At 37.1% G+C, this 21,988-nt stretch overlaps 1 protein-coding gene across 2 annotated transcripts in view; it reads left to right on the forward strand.

The window, feature by feature from the left end:
- STXBP5L (syntaxin binding protein 5 like) overlaps positions 1 to 21,988 on the forward strand; it is a 188,719-nt gene that overhangs the window by 147,607 nt on the left and 19,124 nt on the right. For both annotated transcript variants that reach the window (XM_018074685.2, XM_018074686.2), the window contains 2 exons: positions 413 to 478; positions 19,977 to 20,147. In XM_018074685.2, coding sequence (XP_017930174.1) covers positions 413 to 478; positions 19,977 to 20,147 — 237 coding nt within the window. The remainder of the gene's footprint in view (positions 1 to 412; positions 479 to 19,976; positions 20,148 to 21,988) is intronic.

The raw sequence follows: 21,988 nt of genomic DNA on the forward strand, positions 1-21,988 counted from the left end.
ATTTTATTTTTTTTTCCTCCCCTCTTTTAAGATTTCCTCCCTGCATTCTGCAGCAGTTGAAAGCAGAGTTTCCACATCAGTTTGACAGGGACAAATGAGTTTTATTCATATCACAGACTTTTACATTTTAAACTATACTTTCTTGTTTTGTTTTGTTAGGTTACTCTTTTCTATCCCAAGGCACTCGGAAAACAAATCTGAGTTAACAAGAGGTGTGATTTTTTTTTTAAACCAAACCTAAATTTCTGCAGTGACAGCCTGATAACTGCAGTTATCTGAAATAGATATTTTCCTCTTATTTCACACCATTCTTTTCTCCAAATTGCCTTTAAAGTTCAGAATATCATCAACCTAGAAAGTTAAAGCATGCCCTGTTAGATTGTAACTTAACTCTTTAACTCCATTTTTTCAGGCCTGACTGAACTCAGTGACAGTCCAGTTTCCCTGGAGCTAGAGCGTTGCAAGTCTCCCACTTCAGGTAAAGGTGACTGGCTTCTCTTCCTGCAGTCTGTATAAGCCATTCATGTCATGCATCACTGTGTTTCATTAATCCCTAAGAAGTGAAGTTCATAGTTATAGTTCCAAAGAGAATAAATTACTGGAGAAGTGCTTATTAGGTAGCACAGTAAAATCCTAAGTCTGTTTACTTAAAGAAAAATTAAATGTACTTGGTGCATCTTGAGGTTAACAGTATGAAAACATTTGAATTAATCGCATCGTGCAAGTATATTCCTATAATCTCCTATTAGAGGCTTGTTTGTCTGTTTTCTTAAAAGGCCTTCTGATTCCTTTTTTCTTTCCAGTAGGGAGTCCTTATGATTTTTAACATATATATATGTATGTAAAATGCACATATGCACGTAGAGAAATTATTCAAAGCAGCAATATGAAGATGGTAAATTTTAACCATTAGAACCCACCAGTGCCTAAGTTCTGTAATTTACCATGGAAGCAGAGCCTCAAATAAAAATATTCGCTTATCAACCACTGTGACCTGGCAGGGAAATCTTGGCCATTTAAAAATTTATATATGTTTCCCATTTTACCCATAGTCCTTCAGAAGGTGGAGTTCATCTCATTCCTAGAGACTTTTTCTACAAGTACCTAGTCTGCATTGATCTCTTTAATGTGAGTTCACTGACTTAAAGATTGTTGCTTAGAGCTGTTTTCTACTAGCTCACTTTTAAATGTGATGGAAAATAAGGAGGTGTAGCTGTGATACATTCATTTTGCTTGTGGTATGCATATCACAATTCTTTTCCTTGTAGTTTGGTAAGTATTGATAGATACTTTCCCCCCCCCCTTAGTTATGGTAATGAATTCCCACAAATATGCTATTCAAATCCTCTGTTATTGTTTCACATATTTTATTTTATTATGACAAACTAATCTTGAATGGAGGCCACTAATTAGTAATTTGTAAAAAGATGAAACTAATAAAAGTGTTTCACTGACAAAATGAAATTTGTATTTGAAATATGTATTTCCTTGTACTATTTTCAACCAAATTCTGTAGACATGGGAATATCAAAGTGAAATAGACTATCATGATATTGGTATAAAACTAGGAGCTCAAACTCTTGAGCAGGGCCTCAGAAACTCATGATATAGGCTTTAAAAGAAAACATTTGATAGCTTAGTATAATTAGATTACTTATTGAGTGGCTCACACTCAACTTTTCAATTTTCTCTTCAGAAATGAGCTGAAAAACCTCTCTTTTTCTTCTTACTGAAAACTAAGAGATCACTGAGTTGGTAAACGTGCATATTCTTAGTTTTATAATGATGACTGACTCCTATAGCACCTTACTTTTTCTGCAGTTAACTTCAATTTTCCATTCTGCTAGTGAACAAAAATAGCTCTCTTGGATAAATTTAAGATAATTTGCTTCAAAATTTATTCTGCTTTTCTGTTTTGAAGATCATTCAGGAGGGAAAGCATGGCACATTTATGGATGTTTCCTTCCTATTTTAGCACTTTCATGTTGTTTTCCAAGCTATATTTGAATCTCTAAAATGTGATATCAGGTGCAATTTTGTAGGCAGTAGCTATTCTTGGAACTGCTTTTTAAAACAAGAAGGTTCTTTTACTGTGACTGATATTAATTATTTTTTATAAATTAATGCAAAATTTAATTAATTTTGCTTTGGCATACCTGATGTAAAACTGGGTAGAATCCAGTCTAATCAGCTTAAGTAACTGCATTCTCCAAGAACTTGGAAGTGGAACTATCTTGTGCTTATCAGCACAACCTTACACCCACATGAGCCTTTGCACTGACTAACATTTCTTACTCATAGAACACAACTACATACTTATACATTAGTCAGGCAGGATCCTTCCAGTCTTGCTTTTGATCTGCTTAAAGTTCATGGCACACAAGCTCCGTAATGGAAGTGCACTGTGTTCTGTAAGAGCCCCATGATACTTGTGTTTGTAAAACCAGTGACCACGTTCCCCTGCTGAAAATAGACCAAGACTTCATCCTTTAGAAATTTAGCAGAAACAGAAAGAACACTTGACTGCTGAGAGAAGTGATTCAAGTTGCTGCCCAATGAAGGTCCTACTGGGTATGACTACATCACTGACTGATAAGGTTGCAAAGACAGAAGCAGTAGAATTTGATTTAAAGCAATTTGTTCTGGTTGCCAGACCATGACAACATCCATTCTTCACCTGGCAGTGAAGTTCATGCCAGATACTGGCCCTGAGTACACACAGTATATATGCAAAGTGCAAACTGCTGGAGGACACTGATCTGGATGGCAAACTGCACACATAATGGTGAGCACTTTCATCCTTAGTTCCATCAGAAGGGGAACTATTCGAGGAACAACATTGCTGAGCTCATGTGCATACTTTGAGACTCCAAGGCAATGCCTAGGAAGAATCCCTATGGCACACTAATTGCCAGTGTAGACACAAGTAGTTTTACATCTAAGAGAGCTATCAGTAACTTAGATTTCTATTCCAATCAGGCCCACAAGAACAGTGTTGATAAAGGCTTCTTGGAGGACTTGAAAAATCTCCTGCCTCTTCATTTCTAGGTCTGATCCTGAACATTGCTTAGACTGGCTGAACTCTCTCCTGAAAAATACATTTTGCCTGTAACATCCTATTGCTTGACAATGTTTTGACCTCTGACTAAGCTTCTGCAGAGGCAGCCTAGGTCAACTTAGTAGTTCAGCTTTGTTATTTCTCTTCTCCTTGCCTCAATGCAGAATTAGGCATTTGTGTGTTCTGTCATTGATATAAGTGTTAGAGAACTGAGTGAGAGACTCAGTGCTGAAGAGCACTCCTTGTTTCACAAGGCTGGTTTGTAATTCAGTACAAATCCAACTTCTTCATTAAGTAATATTTAACTTGTTTCACAAGACTGTCTTCTCAGATGTTTCTCCTGTACTGTTTACTAAAACATGACTTTGCAGACAATGTAATTGAAAAATCAGATTCCCGTTCTGAACATCTCTCAGAATAGAACATAAAATTAAAACGTTTGATTAAAAGTTTTCTGAAATTCACAGCGCCACACAGAGGGTAGCAGCAACTAAAGTACCACTAACCTTTCTTTTTAAGAATGGTAGACAGAGGAGGGGAATAATCCTCTCTAACCACTGGTATCTTAATTAAATTCATATTTAAATACTATAGTGACACATTTCCAACACTATAAAGGAAAAAAAATAATAAAGCCATTTGAAAGATTCTGTTTATTTTTTAATATCTGAGTGGTGACAATTTCCTCTGTAAATGTATTCTGGATAGAGGAGTAGATATGGAATAACATTGGCAAAAATTGTGGAACAAAAAAAAATTAAAAATAAAAACCCCAAAACATTTATCCATATAAAACATTTTTCATGAGAACAGTAATGCAGCAAGGCATGCCATATAATGGTATTGGATGGCTTAACCCTAAGAATATCTTATTCTTACTCCTGCATGCCATGTTCTTTAAATAGAGAAATTCAAACTGCATTTTGATTTTTGTTTGTAATTTGGAGGTCAAAAGTTAGGGCTTTGTACTACATTTGCTCTGCAGTGGCACATGTGAGCACAGTAGCTCTAAAGCATTCATCACATAAGTGGTACAATATTCAGTGGTTCAGTTAATTACTTATAATATATTACAGAAGTATACCCATCCCAGTTAAGTTTACCTTTATTTCTATCATCTCATTAGGAAAACTTATTCACGGCCTCTTAGGAATATAAGATATAGTATAAATAATTATGTATGAATAATTATGTGTGTCCATTACCGTTTTAACCATTTGTATGTAACTTTATATTGAAGCATGTAGTTGAGAATACACTGTGAGCACAAGAAAATACAACTTCGATAGCCATTTAGTTTTGTTGTGTGAGATGCAATGGACAGTTGAGACTTCTTTCAAAGAGCAGAAGGAAAGAATTTCGTGAGTCTGTGTATAGGAGAGTGACTTTTTAAATGTGTGCTTTAAAATGAAAATGCCTTTGTGTTTTTTCTCAAGAAATCACCTTCATATTGGGGGCTTGCATCAAAAATGGGTTTAAGACTATAAAGCTTAGAGGAGGCTATGTAAAGATTTCCACAACTGATTCCCGTGAGCTTTGGAATGGGTCCCTAATGGCAAGATTTTAAGTTTTTGTACATACTGTGATTTCCAAGTGCTGCCATCCTGATTTATTTAGCTGGTTAAATCTGCTGGGATTAGGCCCATGACATACCAACCTCCCACTTTCCTGCATGAAGTGTTTTTTTAAGTAGCTTTCCTTCAAGAAGAATATTATTAAATTTCTAACAGTTCTTCTTTTTTTAACTTGTGGGTAGCTGCAAAGTAACGGAATAAATTTGACTCAGTTTGAAAATTATGTTCTACTGGAAAACAGCTAGAAAGCTAGAAAGTAAATGTTTCAAAACATTTTGTGTGCATGTAAAACATAGAATGCAATTTATTTTGAAACTTGATTATTGATAGCACCACCACCATAACCTTTCTACCTATTTCTATTAAATGAAAAAGAATGTTTACTAGTCAAAGGCAAATTAATAATTAAAGAGAAGTTAGCTCGTGCAGTGTGGATACAAAGTGCATTTTATCACTATTTCGCATATGTGAGGGAGTTTCTGATTGGGTGAATTCGTGCTTGCTTAAGTTCTTGAGAAGGGATGTGTATGTAGCGAGGAACAGGAAGCAGTATGAGCTGGCAGAGGGGAGAAAATGGGGTCCTGAGTTTGGGCCATGGTGTTTGACTCAGGGGGAGCAGCAGGGGTAGCCCATGTGCAGCCCATGGTTCATAGCTCAGGGTTCAAGGGCGCCTGAGCTCACCAACAGGGGTCAGCAGCTCCTGTGGACAGGGAAAACAGCTAAAGCAAGGGAGCAGAGCAGCTGTGGGGAGGGTGACCAGGGCCAAGCACAGCCTGGTGATCACCAGCCCCATCCAGGGACAGGGGAGGATGTTGGTCTGTGAGTCCAGGTCTGGATCAGCAGGTACTCTCCTTGAGGCCACCAAAGAGAAAGGGCAGTCTCTGCACTGCCTCTGAGCACCAGCAGCCAAACCTCCAGGACCTTACTGTGTGCCTTGTCCTATAGATAAATATTAGGCTCTTAAACCCCTTCTTCAGCAGTGGAGACTGGAAGTGATGTTTCAGAGTGTTAGTCAGGCAGAAGCTCCCTAATAGAAAAAGACTTGTATAAAGTCACCCTCATTTTCAATAATGTTAAAATCTGTGACCACAGTTCTACTGTAATAGCTGAGGGAAACACACCATCGAATGTCATAGCTGTTTGTTGGTTATGTCTTGGTGTTTTCATTGAAAGACTGATAGGAACCATATGGCAACAAAACAGAATGTTGTCAGGTCTTTAGACCCGGGTGCTCAGCTTAGCTAGCTGCTAGACTGTACCTGTGAACTCTTTCTCATCCCACACTTGAATAATTCGACTGTTAACACTTTAAGCTCTTTTGGGCAGGGGCTGTCTTGCCTTGCACTGTATCACAATTGTATCACAATTTCTGCTGGCTGCCTCCAGTGTGAATATAAACAAATAATGGTAGCAGACAATGCTGCTAGCCTATTGAACCTTTATACTCTACTTCATTCTTGAGGTAAACTGTTTCTCAAAAGCTCTTTCTCAGCAAGATAGGTTTACATGCATGATCCTCCTTTATAATAAATGTAAAGATAGTAAAACATACATGATTTCGGTATTAAAAATAGGTTACATAAACTTTTCAGAATGTGAATATTATTCATAGAAAGCAATATACCCAGCTTTAGTCACGGTAAAGCATGAAAGCAACCAGCTCCTTCCTCAAACATGTGGTCTGTGGACAGTGATCCATGCTGTGTCCTAGTACAATCATGCCTGGCCACGGGATTGCCACATGAAGAGCGTGCGATTGTTGCACGACAGCTGTGGCAGCTCCCAAATAAGCCTGTTCAGAGTCCTTCAGAGGAATCAGAAAGTCCATACTTTGCATGTGCTGTATGAGCCTGAACACAAGTAGCTGGGAGCTATTTCTTGCAGTTCAGACATATGTATCACCATTTGGGAACAGCTGTCATACATAACACATGACATGTAATTCCTATTGTACACAAACACCTGTAAAATAGAAATAGAAGAGGTTAGATTACCAATTTGCAAAGCTCAAAGCCAGCATGGTGACAGCACAAATGAAGCTCTTTGGTGTTAAATGCATCTAAGCTAGGTTTTATAGCTCTGACATATTCTAATCTAAATCCTAGTCTGTTAATAAAGTGTTCTACAGTTTTTCCTAGGAATTACTTATCCTTTTCAAAGGGCTGGTTAGGCCAGATGTTGTTATTTCCTTTAAAGGAGATTAAATCAAGTGATGCTTCTTTCTCTAAAGCAAAGCACTGATTTTCTGGAGCAGTACCCTCCATTCACAGTCTGAAAGAGTATATGACAGCTGCTCAGATAAATTGAATGTTTTTTTTAAAGGTTGTTCTGAAAATCAAGCTACCCTTTATGTGAGTGCCTAAAATGGATGTAGGACTCTAACATTTGGTATCCAAATTAGAGAATTTCATGTTATAGTGTCAGGGATGTATATTTTTGATATCGAGCTGTCCTGGAGAGATTTCTTCACCTTGTCCCAAGTTAAAGTGACAGCTACAAATGGGTTACTGGGAGGGCTATGCTGGTTCTGATGATAGCGAAATGTTGCTCAAGAGTCTCATGGACTCTCCTACTCATCCCTGAAGAGAAAAACATCTAACATAGGTGCTGGCTGATATTTACTTCTGCCACATTGCAGGATTTGTATTTTATGACGCTGCAAAAGAATAAAACAGAAAATTTTTTTTAGGGATTCTATGACTTAAAATGGTAAGTGGCTGTTCTGGGCATCCTTCTGACCTAAAAGCTTACTAAATAAAAATTACAAAGAATTTGTTCCTCATATTCATGTGTCCCAATATTCCTGTCACCATGATATTTACCATGTGGGACTTTTTTTAGAAGTATAATAGTTAGCTGACAAATATTTGATTGTTCACTTCTAGTAACAGACAGTGTGGGTAAGGGATAAGAGCCAGAAAAACAAGTGAAAAAAATTCTGAATGACTACAAAATGAAATAACCAAATTGGAAATTAAATCCTCTGAATAATTAATAAAGGGTTTCTTAAGGTATTCTTTTAATAAATTTAATGCCATTTTGACTGCTACAAGACATGCTTCATTTCAGTTCTCTAGTGTTCATTGTTTGAAAATGTGCTCTTGTGTAAGGAAATGAAAACACTTTTGAACAGAAGCAAAATTATAGTTTTGTTGCATAATTGGAACACAACAAATAATTAAATCTTCTCTAAATTAAATGCAATATTTTGATTACTAGATAACACCACATTATGTCCTGAAACTGCTGTATTTCGTTTCTGTGCAATCTGTCTTTCTTTCCACAATGTTACAATGGTATGTTCTGTCTCCATTACCTGTACAATATGCCCTCCCTTTTTCAAATGGTATCTTGAGGTATGATGACACCAGATCTCATAATTTCATTGCACCCTCTTATTAAATTGGTTTGCAGGTGTTTAAATATTTGTGATATGCTGCATAACCAGCATTTGCAATATTTGCCTTAATCTCATTTGTGGTTTCTTTTTTTATCATTCCTGTCACCACAAGGTAAGATATTGCAGCACACAGCCAAAGCTGTGTAAAGCACCATTCACTTCTTGACAGCTGGAGTAATGGTTTTTTCCAGTGTTTCTTTGTTTAGCTACATTTATTTTGCTGAATGGTGTAAAAAAAATATTTAAACCATAATTCTGCCTTTATATGTTGATTGAAAGAAAAGTGCTACAAATTTGCAACATGGTTTTAACCAGAAGATGGCATGTTGTTTTCCCTCGCTCCTTTTTCTTTCTTACTTATTAACAACTGCCTTTCTCCTTTTTCTGTTGTTTCAGTTAAAGGATCAAGAAAGTTAAGTCTGCCAACAGATCTTAAGACTGATCTTGGTACGGTAGGCGAAAGCCAACAGCTTTAAACTTCCTTACATTCATTGGCTAAACATTTTACCAACTGATTCATGAGATAACACAATAACCTCAGAGGCTTTGTCTGAAAAGGCTTTCTAAAAACCACCTATTAACCCATACAGTTCTGTTGGCAGCTCTCAGCATTTTGCTTGTTTAATATTCATTTATTTCATGTAGACATATATTGACAATCATTACACACTCTGTGTGTAATATTTTATTATGAAAAGGCTCCAGAACTTTTTGCACATTTGAGCCATTATAGCTGGTTGTCAGTGAACTCTGCTTATAAGACTCAATGCATGCGCTGGTCTATTTTCTTTACTTGGTGTACAAATTCCGTGCCACAACAGTGATAAGACAGTTGAACATCTGTATTTTCTGGAGTCTCTGAGCTTCTGAGAAGTCAGATCAGAAATCAGTCATTTGTCTTAGTCCTCCTTGAGACTTGCCTCAGCCAACTGGTAAATACACATTTTGCTGTAACATTTTTTTCTCAATTCTTCTTTAATATTTCAGTGGAAATGCATAGTGAGAGGAGAAATTTCACTTCAGAAAACGTAAAATGAAAATTCAACATCTTGCATAACGTAAAAATGTCTAGGGCAGGTCATGCAACACCTTCTTAAATATCCACGTAAAGGGGATTTGGGTTGGTATTTGGGATTTCCTGGTATTTGGGTTGGAATGTGTGGTTCACACAAAAAGTCTTATAATTGTTCTGTAAATATTCTCAGGGAGTCCTTTCTAGTTGTGCTCTCATGGGAAGTTTCTCATGTAAGATGACTGAAAAAGCCACATAGCCACGACTCATTACTTTGAGTGTCTTTTTAGAGATAAAAATTGAAGTTGGATCACATCCTTACATAATGCAGCCAAACTTAATTTCTTTTATGGGGAATCATATGCATGTATTAACCAATGTAGCACTTGTTCCCCAAGGCAAAAGTTGGGGAATAAATATGTCTTTCACACTGTAAACGACTGAGGAACTTGGAAAATTGCTAATTGCTCCTGATAAAGATTAAGTAAATAAATGTTGAAAAATCATTGGAAAATTCAATCTAGGTTGTGCAGGTTTCAGTGTATGGAGTGAGTTAGTTGAAATAATTTATTAACAATGATGTTTGAGAAACTAGAAATGTAGGAGTACACCTAAACAAATTTTAGAGTAGAAAATCGTAATACTCCTAATACATCAAAAAGGAAAAAGGAGTGATGTAGGCTGCTATAGACCTGTAAAATTAATGTTTATCAATAAAGACTTGGGCAGCTATTAAGAGGAAAGGTGAATACTCAGAGTATCAAAATAGGACCATATTCTACAGATCAAACTTCTTTTTTGTTAGTATTATTAAAAATACATTGTCTTGAAGGACACATAGCATGAAATAGCTTTGAATCCTGGATCATTACACAAGGAAAATATAAACAATGCACAAAAGACTAAATTTAAAGGTTTTTAGAAAAGAAAGAAACATACCATGGCAACTAGAATTGCTAAGGTCTTTATTGTATGATATAAAAAAGTTGCATATTGGAGAAAGAGCTGCCTTACCACCACCTTTCCTGTAATCACGTTGGGATAGGTACAATATCGGAAGCTTTTCCTAGAATATATTGACAAACTGCAGGCAGATTTATGTTTTAAAAAAAAAACCACACAGAACAACCCCCCCAAAACCTCAAGGACTGGAGAGCAGGGCGAAAAGCCCCAAAAGGTAAAGAAATTCAGCCTAAGAGCATAGGAAGCATAATGATCCAGCTTAAATATACAACACATATAGGGAAGTTAGAAGATTAATGAAATGCATAGTCCTGTCTGTGATTTTGATTTCAGAACAGTCATGTTTCTACCATTCCTCTATTTACTCATATTCATTATTTTTAATAATGTAGAACAAGCTAAGTATAAACTAAAATAAGTCTAAGAAGGTCTATTTCACCATCTTGCAGAAACTAGTGGAACTCCATTAATTTCAAAAGCTTCATAAACTCTGAAAGGTATGATCAAGTTGTCACTTAAATATTCTGTTTGTTGTTACAGCCACAGCAATTGGGATTCTACTGCATGTAGAAGCAGCATTCAGGGTATAAGCTGGCAGATACTCATGGATAATAAACTGCAGAGGAAGGTTTAAAAAAGAAAAAAAACTTGAGAAAAAAACCCTTTCAGTTCTCGTTCATGACTGTCTTAGAAGGGCAAAAGATTCCTGTTAGGTATTCTAGCCATTAAAACTGTGTTGATTTATAGATTGCTTAGTTTACAACAGGTTGGAAAAAGCCTCTCTTTCTCAGTCTAAGGACCTACATTTAAATGAGAGTTCCTGGAAAAGGTGATGAATAATAATGTCTACATTTCAGTTACTTCTGCTCCAAAATGTCCTGGCTACAGTGTCAGAGCTCTTAAAGATTATTTATCTGCTCTTTGGCTGTTGCCTGAGATCGTACCCATAGTCTGAATATTCAGGGGACAACAATAGCTTTTGGCTCACATTTCTTGTAAAGATATTCAGGTCACCACTTTGAAATGATAAAATATTGTACATCCATCCCATTGGCTCTGGCTCATAGCTTTTTACAGAGTGCTGATGCATCGCCTACTCTCGGCACCAACTGCAGCTAATTGGGAAATACATTAGCATTTGGCAGCTTACAGTTCTGCTGCCTTTGGAGGATCTGGCTTGTGTAATGTCCTTGCTTTCACTTTGCTTTGAATTGTAACAGCAGAGGTTGAGTAGAAGTTAAATCTATTTCAGGTGGAGGTTTTGCCAGTATAGGGAATTGCTTGGGGAGTCATTTGCTAGCATTTAGGCTAATAATGCGGGATCTGATGACTCAGGGTGTTCTTGTTAAACCTTGGCAGGATTTTCATGACTTAAAGGTACTTTGGGACTCCACTTTGACCTTTCTATGACTACTAAACTTGATCTCAGCTTCTTTTTATTTTGATGTTGTGATTATTATCTATCCTTGCTTAAGAACTTGTCACCTGTTGATGCCATATCTCCACACAGAAAGGAGTGATATGGTATATGTCAGGATACACTGAAACTTTTTGATAGTTTTAGCTACTGCAGATCATAGTTACCCCAATGTTTATTTGAGTTGGCCAGAAGGAAGATGTGACATTTCCTTGCAGTAGTGTGGTGAAATGAATTATGAGGATAATACTAATCTCATTTTATCAAGTGGAGAATCTGGGATGTATCCAGACCTGTACAACTGCTTTTGTATGAGAGTTTTCTAATTTTGCTTCATCAGCCACTTTAAGCATCAGGTTGTATTTTTCTTTTAGGAAGTACTTCTGCTCATTTCAGTAAAAGCTTTCAGAATTTCAAGCTGATCACAGGGAGCTAGACAGAAGCCCTAACTAAAGATGGAGATAGTCAGTAATCGCTGATTTTTCTATAATTCCAACGAAAAGATGGCTTGACTGTAAGGAGTTATTCTACCACCTAGACTTTATTAGTCAAAGAACAGAAGCAAATGTGAATAGAAATAGATATCTTTTGTTTCCTCTTGCTAAGATGTGATCTTAAAATTTTTAATATAATTTCCTATGCTCTCTGCAGATATTAGGTCAGAGCTAATGTCTTCTGTTCTATACAGCAGTGAAAAACTAGAAAAATTACCAAAAGCTCATATTTTTCTGAGAATTTGAGAAATATCTTCTGATGCAGAGGCTCAAAAATTTTAATTCTAAAAGTTGGCTTCATAAAACATAATTGTAAAGATCAGATGAAGGAGCTGTGTTTCTAGGTCTGTATTTAATTTTGCATATTTTGTATGAGGTTTGTGGGATCTTTTTGATTTATGCATATTGTCATAGAATTATAATATGAAAATATCCAGCATTTGATGCCTTTTTATTTTCATTGCCAGGGAAGTGTCACTTCCTGGGTGCTTTCAAGCCTATGAAACAGTACCTAAATATCGTGAGGAAAACCTAATTTCAATTTTAAGGATGAGCAGTGGGGTTACAGCAATTCTTGCTCTTTTTTTTTCAAAGTATCAGACACCAGGCACTCACAAAAATTTTTAAGCTTTTAATCTGTTTTTGCTTACTGCTGCACTGGACAAACTGGTAGATTTTAAGTGGGGCACCTGTATTGGTTTTTCTGGATCTGTATCTATAATTCTGTTTAAAACGCTAAAGAACATTTCAAAAATTTTCAGGTCCTGTGAGTTGCTTTTCTCCTTGGTATGACGTTTGTAGAAAAGGCAGTTGGTACAGCCAGCTGTACCAGTGATTTTATTTAATTGCTGGCAATATACATTGAAAAATATTTGTATTTTTGTAAGATAAGGATTTTATGGACTGTCTAGTGTATGTCTCCTTCCAGAAGGATAGAGTAACTTTCTGTTCACTTTTCAGTCTGAAAATACCATCTGAATTGGGGAACCATCTGAACTCTGCTTGTAGTTAGAATCATAGTATAACTGAGGTTGGAAGGGACCTCTAGAAGTTGTCTAGGCCAACATCCTGCTCAAAGCAGGTCTAGTTAGACCAGGTAGGTCAGGGCAGCGTTAAGTCAAGTCTCAAATGCCTCCAAAGGCAGGGGATCCACAAACTCTCTGGGTGACCTCTTCCAGTATTTGAACATCCACACAGGAAAAAAGTTTTTCCTAGTATTTAACTAGAATTTCCCATGTTCTAAGATGTGTCATCTGCCTCTCACCCAGTCACTGCACATCTCTGAGCAGTGTCTGACTCTGTGTTCTCCATATACCCAGATGAGGTAGTTGCAGACAGCAATAAGGTCCCCCCTCAGTCAAGGCTGAAAAAAGCCCCAGTCCTCAGTCTCTCCTCTTACATCGTGAGTGCCCACCTCCTTACCAGCCTGATGGGCCCCTACTGAACTCATGCCTGTCAACCTCTTACCTCTAATGGTGAGCCCAAATCCACAGCACCTGACCTGCAGTCTGACAAGTGCCAAATACAGGGAGGGGTTTTATCCCTCATGCTGCTTTTGCTGATTCAGTGGAGGACGCACTTTGCCTTTTCTGCTGCAAGTTGATCTCTGTTAAAATACAAAACGTTATGGGTTGGACTAAACTCTTTCACTTTTACAGATGTGGTTTCAAACCTTTGGCCCTTCTGCAGTTCCACATCTTCAGGTTTGGATTTTGATACTCTGTACCTAGGACCCTACTAGACAAAAGTCTTCTATATCTGCTGAAGGTCAGGTGTACAGCAGTTCCAGTTTCTTCGTTAAATTTAGAGAAGGTTTATTTATTAGTACTCTGCCAGTCCAAATAACCAGAATTAAAAAAAAATGCAATAGGAGCTGACCAGCAGGTTAACTCTATCAATTATTACAGAAGAACAGACATGTACTCTGTGGTTATATTTTAAATGCAGAAAGTGACTGCGTTCTGACTTCTAACGCTTCCAGATTAAAAAAACCCAAACAAAACAAACAAACAAAAACATAAACAAAACAAAACAACCAAAAACCCAACCAAACAATCAACAAAGAAACCAAAACCAAACCAATCTACTTGGGAGATATAACAAGCAACTAATTTAAAAGAAAGGAAAGTGCTTGACACTATCCAAATGATACTCCACCAAAAAAGATTTTAAAAATACAGTTAAATGTCATCACAAAGGAAAGGCAGTGAAATCTGTTAGCTGAAGCAACAAAACAAGCTGTAAAGATACAATCAAGAGCTGATAATAACAGAATAATAGGCAACTGTTAGGCTTACAATGTAACAGGTGTTCACTGTTCCTAAGCTCCTTGTTTGTGCTTAAAGAAGAGCTCCTTACTGTGGACCTCAAAGGTAAGTCATTTTCCACTCCTTTCAAGCAATGCAAACACATACATAGTATTCTTCCATTCTGTGGCCTCTGACCACTTCTCAGACTGTAATACTCTCCAGTAGTCAAAACCTGGGGGTGTGCATAGGTGTACCAGACCTGCCTGGAACCGGAGGTCCCTATAGTAAATAACTTGGATTAGTTTTCTGTCTTGTGTTTTCCTGTTTATTGCATCAAGCATAGCAACTATTTATGTTAGATTATTCTGTTGAGGCACACTGCGTGCTATGTACTTTTTGAGACAGGCAGTCCAGTAGCATGGTGTTGTACGATCACTAGAAATTCAGCAGAGGAATCTAGGGAGCAGAGTTAGATCCAAGTAGTCCAAAATTTTCACACTATTCTGTGGTAACAAAGCTAGATTTGTTTTTAGGTTTGCACTGCCAGGTTTGGTTTTTCAGATATGAAAATTAAGGGTTGATGTTGTGACATACAGTAATATATTCTTAGCGGGTTTTCATTTGAATAGTATTTATTTTGTAATTTGATTTCATTGTTCATAATTGCAGTCAAAAATACAGGGTTTAAAAGAGGATCTGTCAGTGACAATGCACCTAATGTTTTCAACCACTTTACAGTATTTTATTTCTCTGGAAAATACTTCTGTTCACACTGCTTTCAGAAAAATGGTGATTTTTAGGATCAAGCGCATGATAGGAGTTCATTGCCGTAATAAGGATGCCATTGTGTTGCACAGGCAGTAGGCAGTATGTTACAATGACAGCATATTATAGTCTTGGTGTGGACCTAAATTTACTAGCAGTATGTCATTAGGGAAATTCTCCCTTCATCTTCAAACTGATGAAGACATGATGATAAATATACACTTTTGCTGGCAGTGCATCTGTATTAACCTCTTCTGCTTGGGCTTGCACCTTCTCTCCTACCTGGCTGACAGAACTACACCAATAGGAAATGATGGTCCCGACTTTGTAAGGGATTTTCTTTTAAGAATTTTAAGAAATTTGGTAAAATTTTAAGATGTCAGTCTATTTTCTCGCTAATGAGTGATGACACTATTACATAAGTTTTGATTATTTTACATGGAAACCTGAGGCTGTTCTTGGGGCCATTTGTACAGGTTTGAGATTTCTTTATTTCTTGATTCAAATGTGTATCTCTTTGCTGTATAAAAATAAAGGTTAGTCACCCCCATAATTGTTACTCAAAATCTAATTTATTGGTAATACAAAAAAATCTCCCAGTAGAAACAAATGAACTTTTCCTCCCTTTATTGGTAGAGATTGTATTCTTCAACAATCCCAGAGAAGATTCTCTGGGAGTTATTTTTCAGGTTCTTTCAACTCCATATTAAAGCATCTCTCTCTGGTCCTCTTGTCTGCTCTTTTGTTTATTACTTCCTTACAACTTCAGATGATAATTTAATACTTCTGTTTATTCATATTTGAGTTCCTTTCTTCTCAACCTCTCTCAAATCATTAGTAAGAATTGGTTTTCAACTAGTTTTTCTGTGTTAATTTATCCCTTTATTAAAATCGAAAGAATTGATTGCTCATATTTTTTTCTGATTTCGTATGTCTGGTGTAAAATATTGCTAGGCAGTAACTGCAAATGAGTGCTTCTTCTTTCTTTCTGGCATTTTCAATACATTTGACTTTAACAAGTGTTCATCTTTTCACTGGTAAATTGTTGGTTCCTTTTGCTTTTTTGCAGAGGTCACCAAGTAGTTTAAAATAGTTGTATGTCTGCAATCAGGCAGGTCGTGTAACATACATGTTACTACATGTAAACTAAAATCAGGAGGTATATAATCTCCCTGTGCAATACACCTCAAAAACATTTAGATTAATTTGAGGCTATCCAACAGGCTTGCTGCTGTCATGCTGCACATTGCATCTCTCATAAAGCATCTTTCATCAGGTTCCCAGTAACTAATGTTAGTTCTTCAGCTTCTCGTAATCTCATCATCTCACTGGTATTTTGTGTGATACTCTTGCCTTACATCCAGCACAGTTCTCTTCCTTTTGTCAAGCAGTCTGTGAGGTGCATGCAGCACTGAATGGTGCTGCTGTTTGGTAACAGGGATAGCTAAAGCATTTTTAATTTGTGTGGGTAGGGCCATGGGCCCAGACAAAGGCAAACAACCAGGACTTGCACGGTAGAAACAGCACATGGAGAACATTTGAAAATTTTATTGAATTCATTTCTCTTTTATGTATTTTAATGCATCTTATATACCCTGTGTTACCAGCTGCTTTATTAAACCAATAGAGTTAAATCAGTATAAAACAGACTGGAGGGTTAATCTGCTATGATTACTTCCAATGGCTTGCATGAGCCTTACATTTTTAAAGTAATGATCAGAATATGTACAAAATGAGCCCTGGCAATTTCATTCACTGTCCACATACAGGAGAAAAGGCTGCTTCCCTGGCAGAGTGGGATGGCTCTTACACCGTCTGGAGACTGCTTCAAGGATAAGGTCCACTGAGCCCAGAAGCCCAAATATAATGCATTAGTGTGGTACTTGCTGAAGGAATCTAGGAGCACTAGAGAGTGTAATGCAAATTCCCTTGACCTCATGGAAGCAGCACCCATGGAAAGGTATAGGAGGTGATGAGAAATGCAGTGGTAGAAAAGAGAAGGGACATTTTGTGCAGTTTTCTCTCTCGACAACTATTCTTTGCCTCTTCCAGAAGAAGAGAGAGTTGGGAGCTGTTGCACTACTGTGTCATCAGCACAGAGCAATCCATGCACTGCTGGCCAATATTAATAATTAATATTATTAATATTAATTAATAGTAATAATATTAATGTTTCCAATATCAACTAATCCTCTATATCAATTAATAATTCTGAGCTGAGAAAAGCCCCAATGACCACAGGACAAAATCAGTAATCCAGTAAGGACAAAAGTTAAAGTGTTGTTCTTCCTTACAAATCAAAGCTGGAAAAAAAGCCAATTTTTTACAAGCCTCCTGTATGTGTTCTTTGGGGCCATTGGAAGACATCTGTCATGACAAAGGAGAATCAGCTGACTTGGGTCTCAGAGGGCTAATTAATCATTCCAGTCATTTTGGCAAAGGCTGAGAGCTTGAACATTCTCAGTCTCCCTTAGAAAGTACTCCATAGGAAACTAGTACATGTTTTTTTCTTGTCAGTTTTCTTGCGCACTTCATCTTTTTTCAGACAATGCAGTAAGGAACCCTTTCTTAAATAGTACATAACCTTTCTTTAGAAATGTTTTGTATCACTGAGCTTATAGCATAAAAAATTTGAGAAATTAATTTTTAAATATGCACAGAGAATTTTCTCATAGATTTGAGTAGTCTTTATCTGCTGCATTCTTATCCATTTCTTCACAAAAATGTTGCAGTCAGGATTCCTGTACCTTACTCTTTGTACAATGTCTTTTTTGTTTTTACTAAGACTCAAAGACTTGCATTTCTTCTTGTTGCATACATTAAAAAAAAAAAATCATATCTAATCAGAGGAAGAAAACAATGTCAAAATATAGAAAAGTTTGTAGCTGATCACTAAAATCCCTTTTCTGCTCATTGTTGTAGCACTTGCTAACAGTTCACAAACTGCAGTACTCGAAAGGACATCCCTACATCTTCTAGGATGAAACCTGGGGTTTTTCTCTGCCCAGGAACTGGCTTCAGAAAGGCATTGTCAAGCCAGCTAAAGGTTTAGGTGCCCAGATCCTAATGATTTTTTTTGTTTAATGTGGGCCTTTGAAGGCCACTGAGACAAACAAGTGTACTAAGAGAAACATAGAAGCATTTCTTTTAAAATGTGGCATGGTGAATAGGGGTTTAGCTGTATTGTAGCCGTTCTGTACAGCGTTCAGGGAAAAGGAGACATAAATGTTGTTGATGTTTCTACAGAATATGATTCTTTTTCACTCTGTTATGTTCCTCACCACTTCCTAGGATCCCCCTGGAGATAATTAGATATCATGCTGAAACACCTTCACACAAACTGAATTTTGAAGAAAGGAAGCAGCTGGATGAGGATGTGTCTGTTGCTGAGGTTGAACAGTCAGCCTGTGCCCTTGAACAAAGCCCCCGATCTCAAAGGACTTTCTACTGATATATATGAATAGTTCCAGCATATTTTTGAAAATTTCCTAACTAAAAATTGAACAAGGCACCCACATCAGTTTTATATCTGCCGTTAGCTCAGTTAATAGCCATGTTTTGAAGAAACATGATAAAATCATGAAAGTTGTGTCTCCTACAGAGCTATTTCATTATGCAGTACTGATACTAAATTGCTTTCTAATCTGTAATACTGAACAATTTTTTCCAACTTTGTTCATTAAGACTGAACTGCTTTCACGTGGAAAGGACATGACTTGCACATTCAAAGACTACATATAATAGCACACTATACACTGTACTAGGTATAGAATCTGAATATAGAGTCTGAATATAGAAATAGCTTTCCATAATGTACAGTGGAGCTATCGTGGCATGGTAACCAAGAAATAAATTTATCTTGGTACAGTAACATTCATCTTTTCCTTGGATACAATACAAATCAAAGAGAGTTGACAGAATATGATATTTATATACAAAATCTTAAAGACTGATCTAATTCTCAGATATAAATAACCTGACATTTAAAATTAAGGCAGACACTCCAAGCTTGACCTTACCTATAATATTGAGCTTTTACAGTTTTGAATAAAATACAGTTTTGCATGAATCTGAATTTTTGTTTTGCTTATTATCTTCTGTTTACTTAAATTAACCTGCTGACCAAAATTAATTCAGTTATACCTGGATGTGTATCCTTTCATATGCTGAAGGGAAAATTGTTTTCAATAATTCTTTTCATGTTGCCTCACCTAGCATGAGACGAAGAAAAATATCATGTGAACATTTTGTAGTCTGGTCCAATTCTGAACTCTGATCTAAGCCTTTATCAGTGGATGCTGTGGTTTAAAGACCTGTTGGCAGTGACAAAGAACAGAGGAATATAGGCAGAGTTTGAAGCAGCCATGTTTTGTTTCTCACCTCATTAGACAGTGGCACATGCTGTGCTGATTGACCGCAGCCTCTAGCAGGAGTCCAAGGTCTTGGTCTCATATCTTTAGATCTGTAGCAGACAAACCAGTTGTTCAGCAGTCAGTTTCCTTAGCAGTAAAATAAATCTATGTGGTATAAAAAGAACTAAATACTTAGCAATATTATGGCTAGTTTTATAATTATCCCAAGTAGTGGCAGTTAGATGCCTCTTTCATGCAGCTTTGAGTCAGGGAGGGAAGATGTCTAGTTCTGAATTCTATCCTGTCGTAAATTGTACTTGCAGTTCTTTATGAGAGAAAAAAGGAAAGAAAATGTTAAAATTCACTTGATATCTGTTAGGAGACACAACATCAAGGCTGACAGTGTCACTAGCAGTACCTTGTTAAATTGCCTGTGTGCATCAGTCAGCAAAATACTGTGGAATCTGCAGCTCTAAGAACATACCAGTTCTATGTCCCTTGGTTTTTTTCAAACTATACCTTAAAGATATGGTGAGTTATTTTTTACATAAACATGATTAGTTACTAAAACAAATAAGCAGCTATTCTCAGAAGATTTGATTTAACCCATTCTTAAGTATGAAAACGTACATCTCCATTCTGGATTTTGGGAGCTGGTACTTTACCTAGCACTTGTTACATTCACTTTCCAGATCACGTGAATGGTCACTGTACGAGTCCAACATCCCAGAGCTGCGGCTCAGGAAAGCGACTTTCCAGTGCAGACGTTTCAAGAGCAAACCGCCGAGGGCCTGGCAGGCCCCCCTTCAGAAAAGCCCAGTCTGCAGCCTGCATGGAGATTTCTCTCCCAGTCACCACAGAAGGTGGGTGGCAATGAATATTTTGCTAGGTATTCATGAATTTCTCTCAGGGTGTGAAAGCAAATAAGTTTAGCATGGTCCTTGTCCTAGTCATCGCCCTGAACTGCTGTCTTCATCTGACTGTTTGGAATTAGAACCACCCCTGTGTGTTAGTGTTGTTACTAACAAGGCTGCTCCTGAGCTCTGTGCTGCCTAGGGATGTAGTGTGCTGAACCTCACTGAACTCATACTGCTCCCTTTGCCTGTAAAGACTGGGTGCTTTGTTCTGGAAAAGTGATTTTTCATAGCAGCTTGTGTACAGTTACTGTGACAGCTGGTAGTACTAACGTTCTAAACTCTCATTGTCTTTACTTACCAAGTCTGAAAATGAGTAAGATATTTTTAGAATGTGAGTTCAGGCTTTGCACATACTGATTATTTATTAGTACTGAAGACTTTATAAAATTCCACAATCCCTGGCCATTGTTTACAGTAAAATTATAGCCCATAATACTTTTTTTTTAATTTAGAATGCATTTCTTCCTTTAATCCTTGAAAAACCAACCTTTGAATCTTGGTCTGCCTGAGTGTGGAGTCTCGATGAAGTTGAGAGACAGAGAGTAAACCACTCTGGCAATGTATTGTGCTTAAAACTCAAAATAGGCACATTTTAATTGCAGCAGTGCCAGCTATTTGACCACTGATAATTTAAGTAGAAGGATTCAGCCAACATGTTCTTCTTCAATCTGGATAGTGTTCCCACTCTGCACTTGGTGGCCTTGACCCCTGTTTCCCATGCCTCCAGCTCCCACACATTCTTGCAATAAAACAGTGCCTCGTCTGTGCAGAAAAGCTTCAGTCTATCAAAAACTGAAAAAGCATAGCAACAAAATAAATGGTGGAGGCCAGTAGTGTTGGTTCTGTTCAATTTTGGTAATAAGTAAAAAACAATAGTATTGAAACAACATAAATGATAATTTAATATTGTAAGAATAAAATAATTTTAACAGTTAACCCTTTTAAAAATCCAGGGTTCATTTTTAATCAAGTTGCAGAATAACTTCCTGGGTACCTAAGACAGTAATCTCCTGTGGCTACTGTCTGGGGTGTAGAATAGACTGAACACCCTGTGATAATATGTGATAGGCAACCAAGAACACCTTGACCCTAACTCTCTATCCTGTGAGGAACTTTTGCATCCTAACCTGCCCACCTGCAGAGATGTCTGCATCACAGTTCTTTACAACTGGAACCAGTACTCCCTACTTTTTATGATTGTTAATGGAGACAGAGCAAGGAGAATTCTATAACTCAGTGTCTAATTTTGTATTTTTAAAAGCAAATTGTTGCAAAATACCTTTGCTACTAGTAGCAAGTTGCTAGAATCTTTGATTTTTGTTTGGTTTTGATAACATAAGATAGCAAATTTTTTTCCTCCACATTAGTTACTGATTATGAACATAAAACTTTCATCTAGCTCTCTTTATGTGCCACACAAATATGGTAAGTACCCTTGTCATGTGATAGCTCCTGATGGAAAATATATCACTGCCACAGTAGTTTCTATTGCTGTGTGTTTTTCTTCATTCTATGTAGTACGAAACTCTTCTGGAATTCTTGTATGCAGATACTGCTGCAACATCAGCACTACCTGTACATACTGAGGCCACAGTACTACCTATTTCTTTTACGCTTCTTTTATTTTGTCTCCCATCTTCCCAGAGTAAGTTGAGTCAGTGGCAGGCAGAACCCACAGCCCCTTAAGGTCCCATTGACCCTTGTGTATAAAACATTTAGTAATACAGTGATACTTTGGATGGCATGATGATGCTTTCTTTATCATGAGAGAGTCACTTTCTGTTGTT

Source organism: Manacus vitellinus, unplaced genomic scaffold, assembly GCF_001715985.3.
Source record: "Manacus vitellinus isolate BGI_N305 unplaced genomic scaffold, ASM171598v3 scaffold_28_pilon, whole genome shotgun sequence".
Taxonomy (NCBI): domain Eukaryota; kingdom Metazoa; phylum Chordata; class Aves; order Passeriformes; family Pipridae; genus Manacus; species Manacus vitellinus.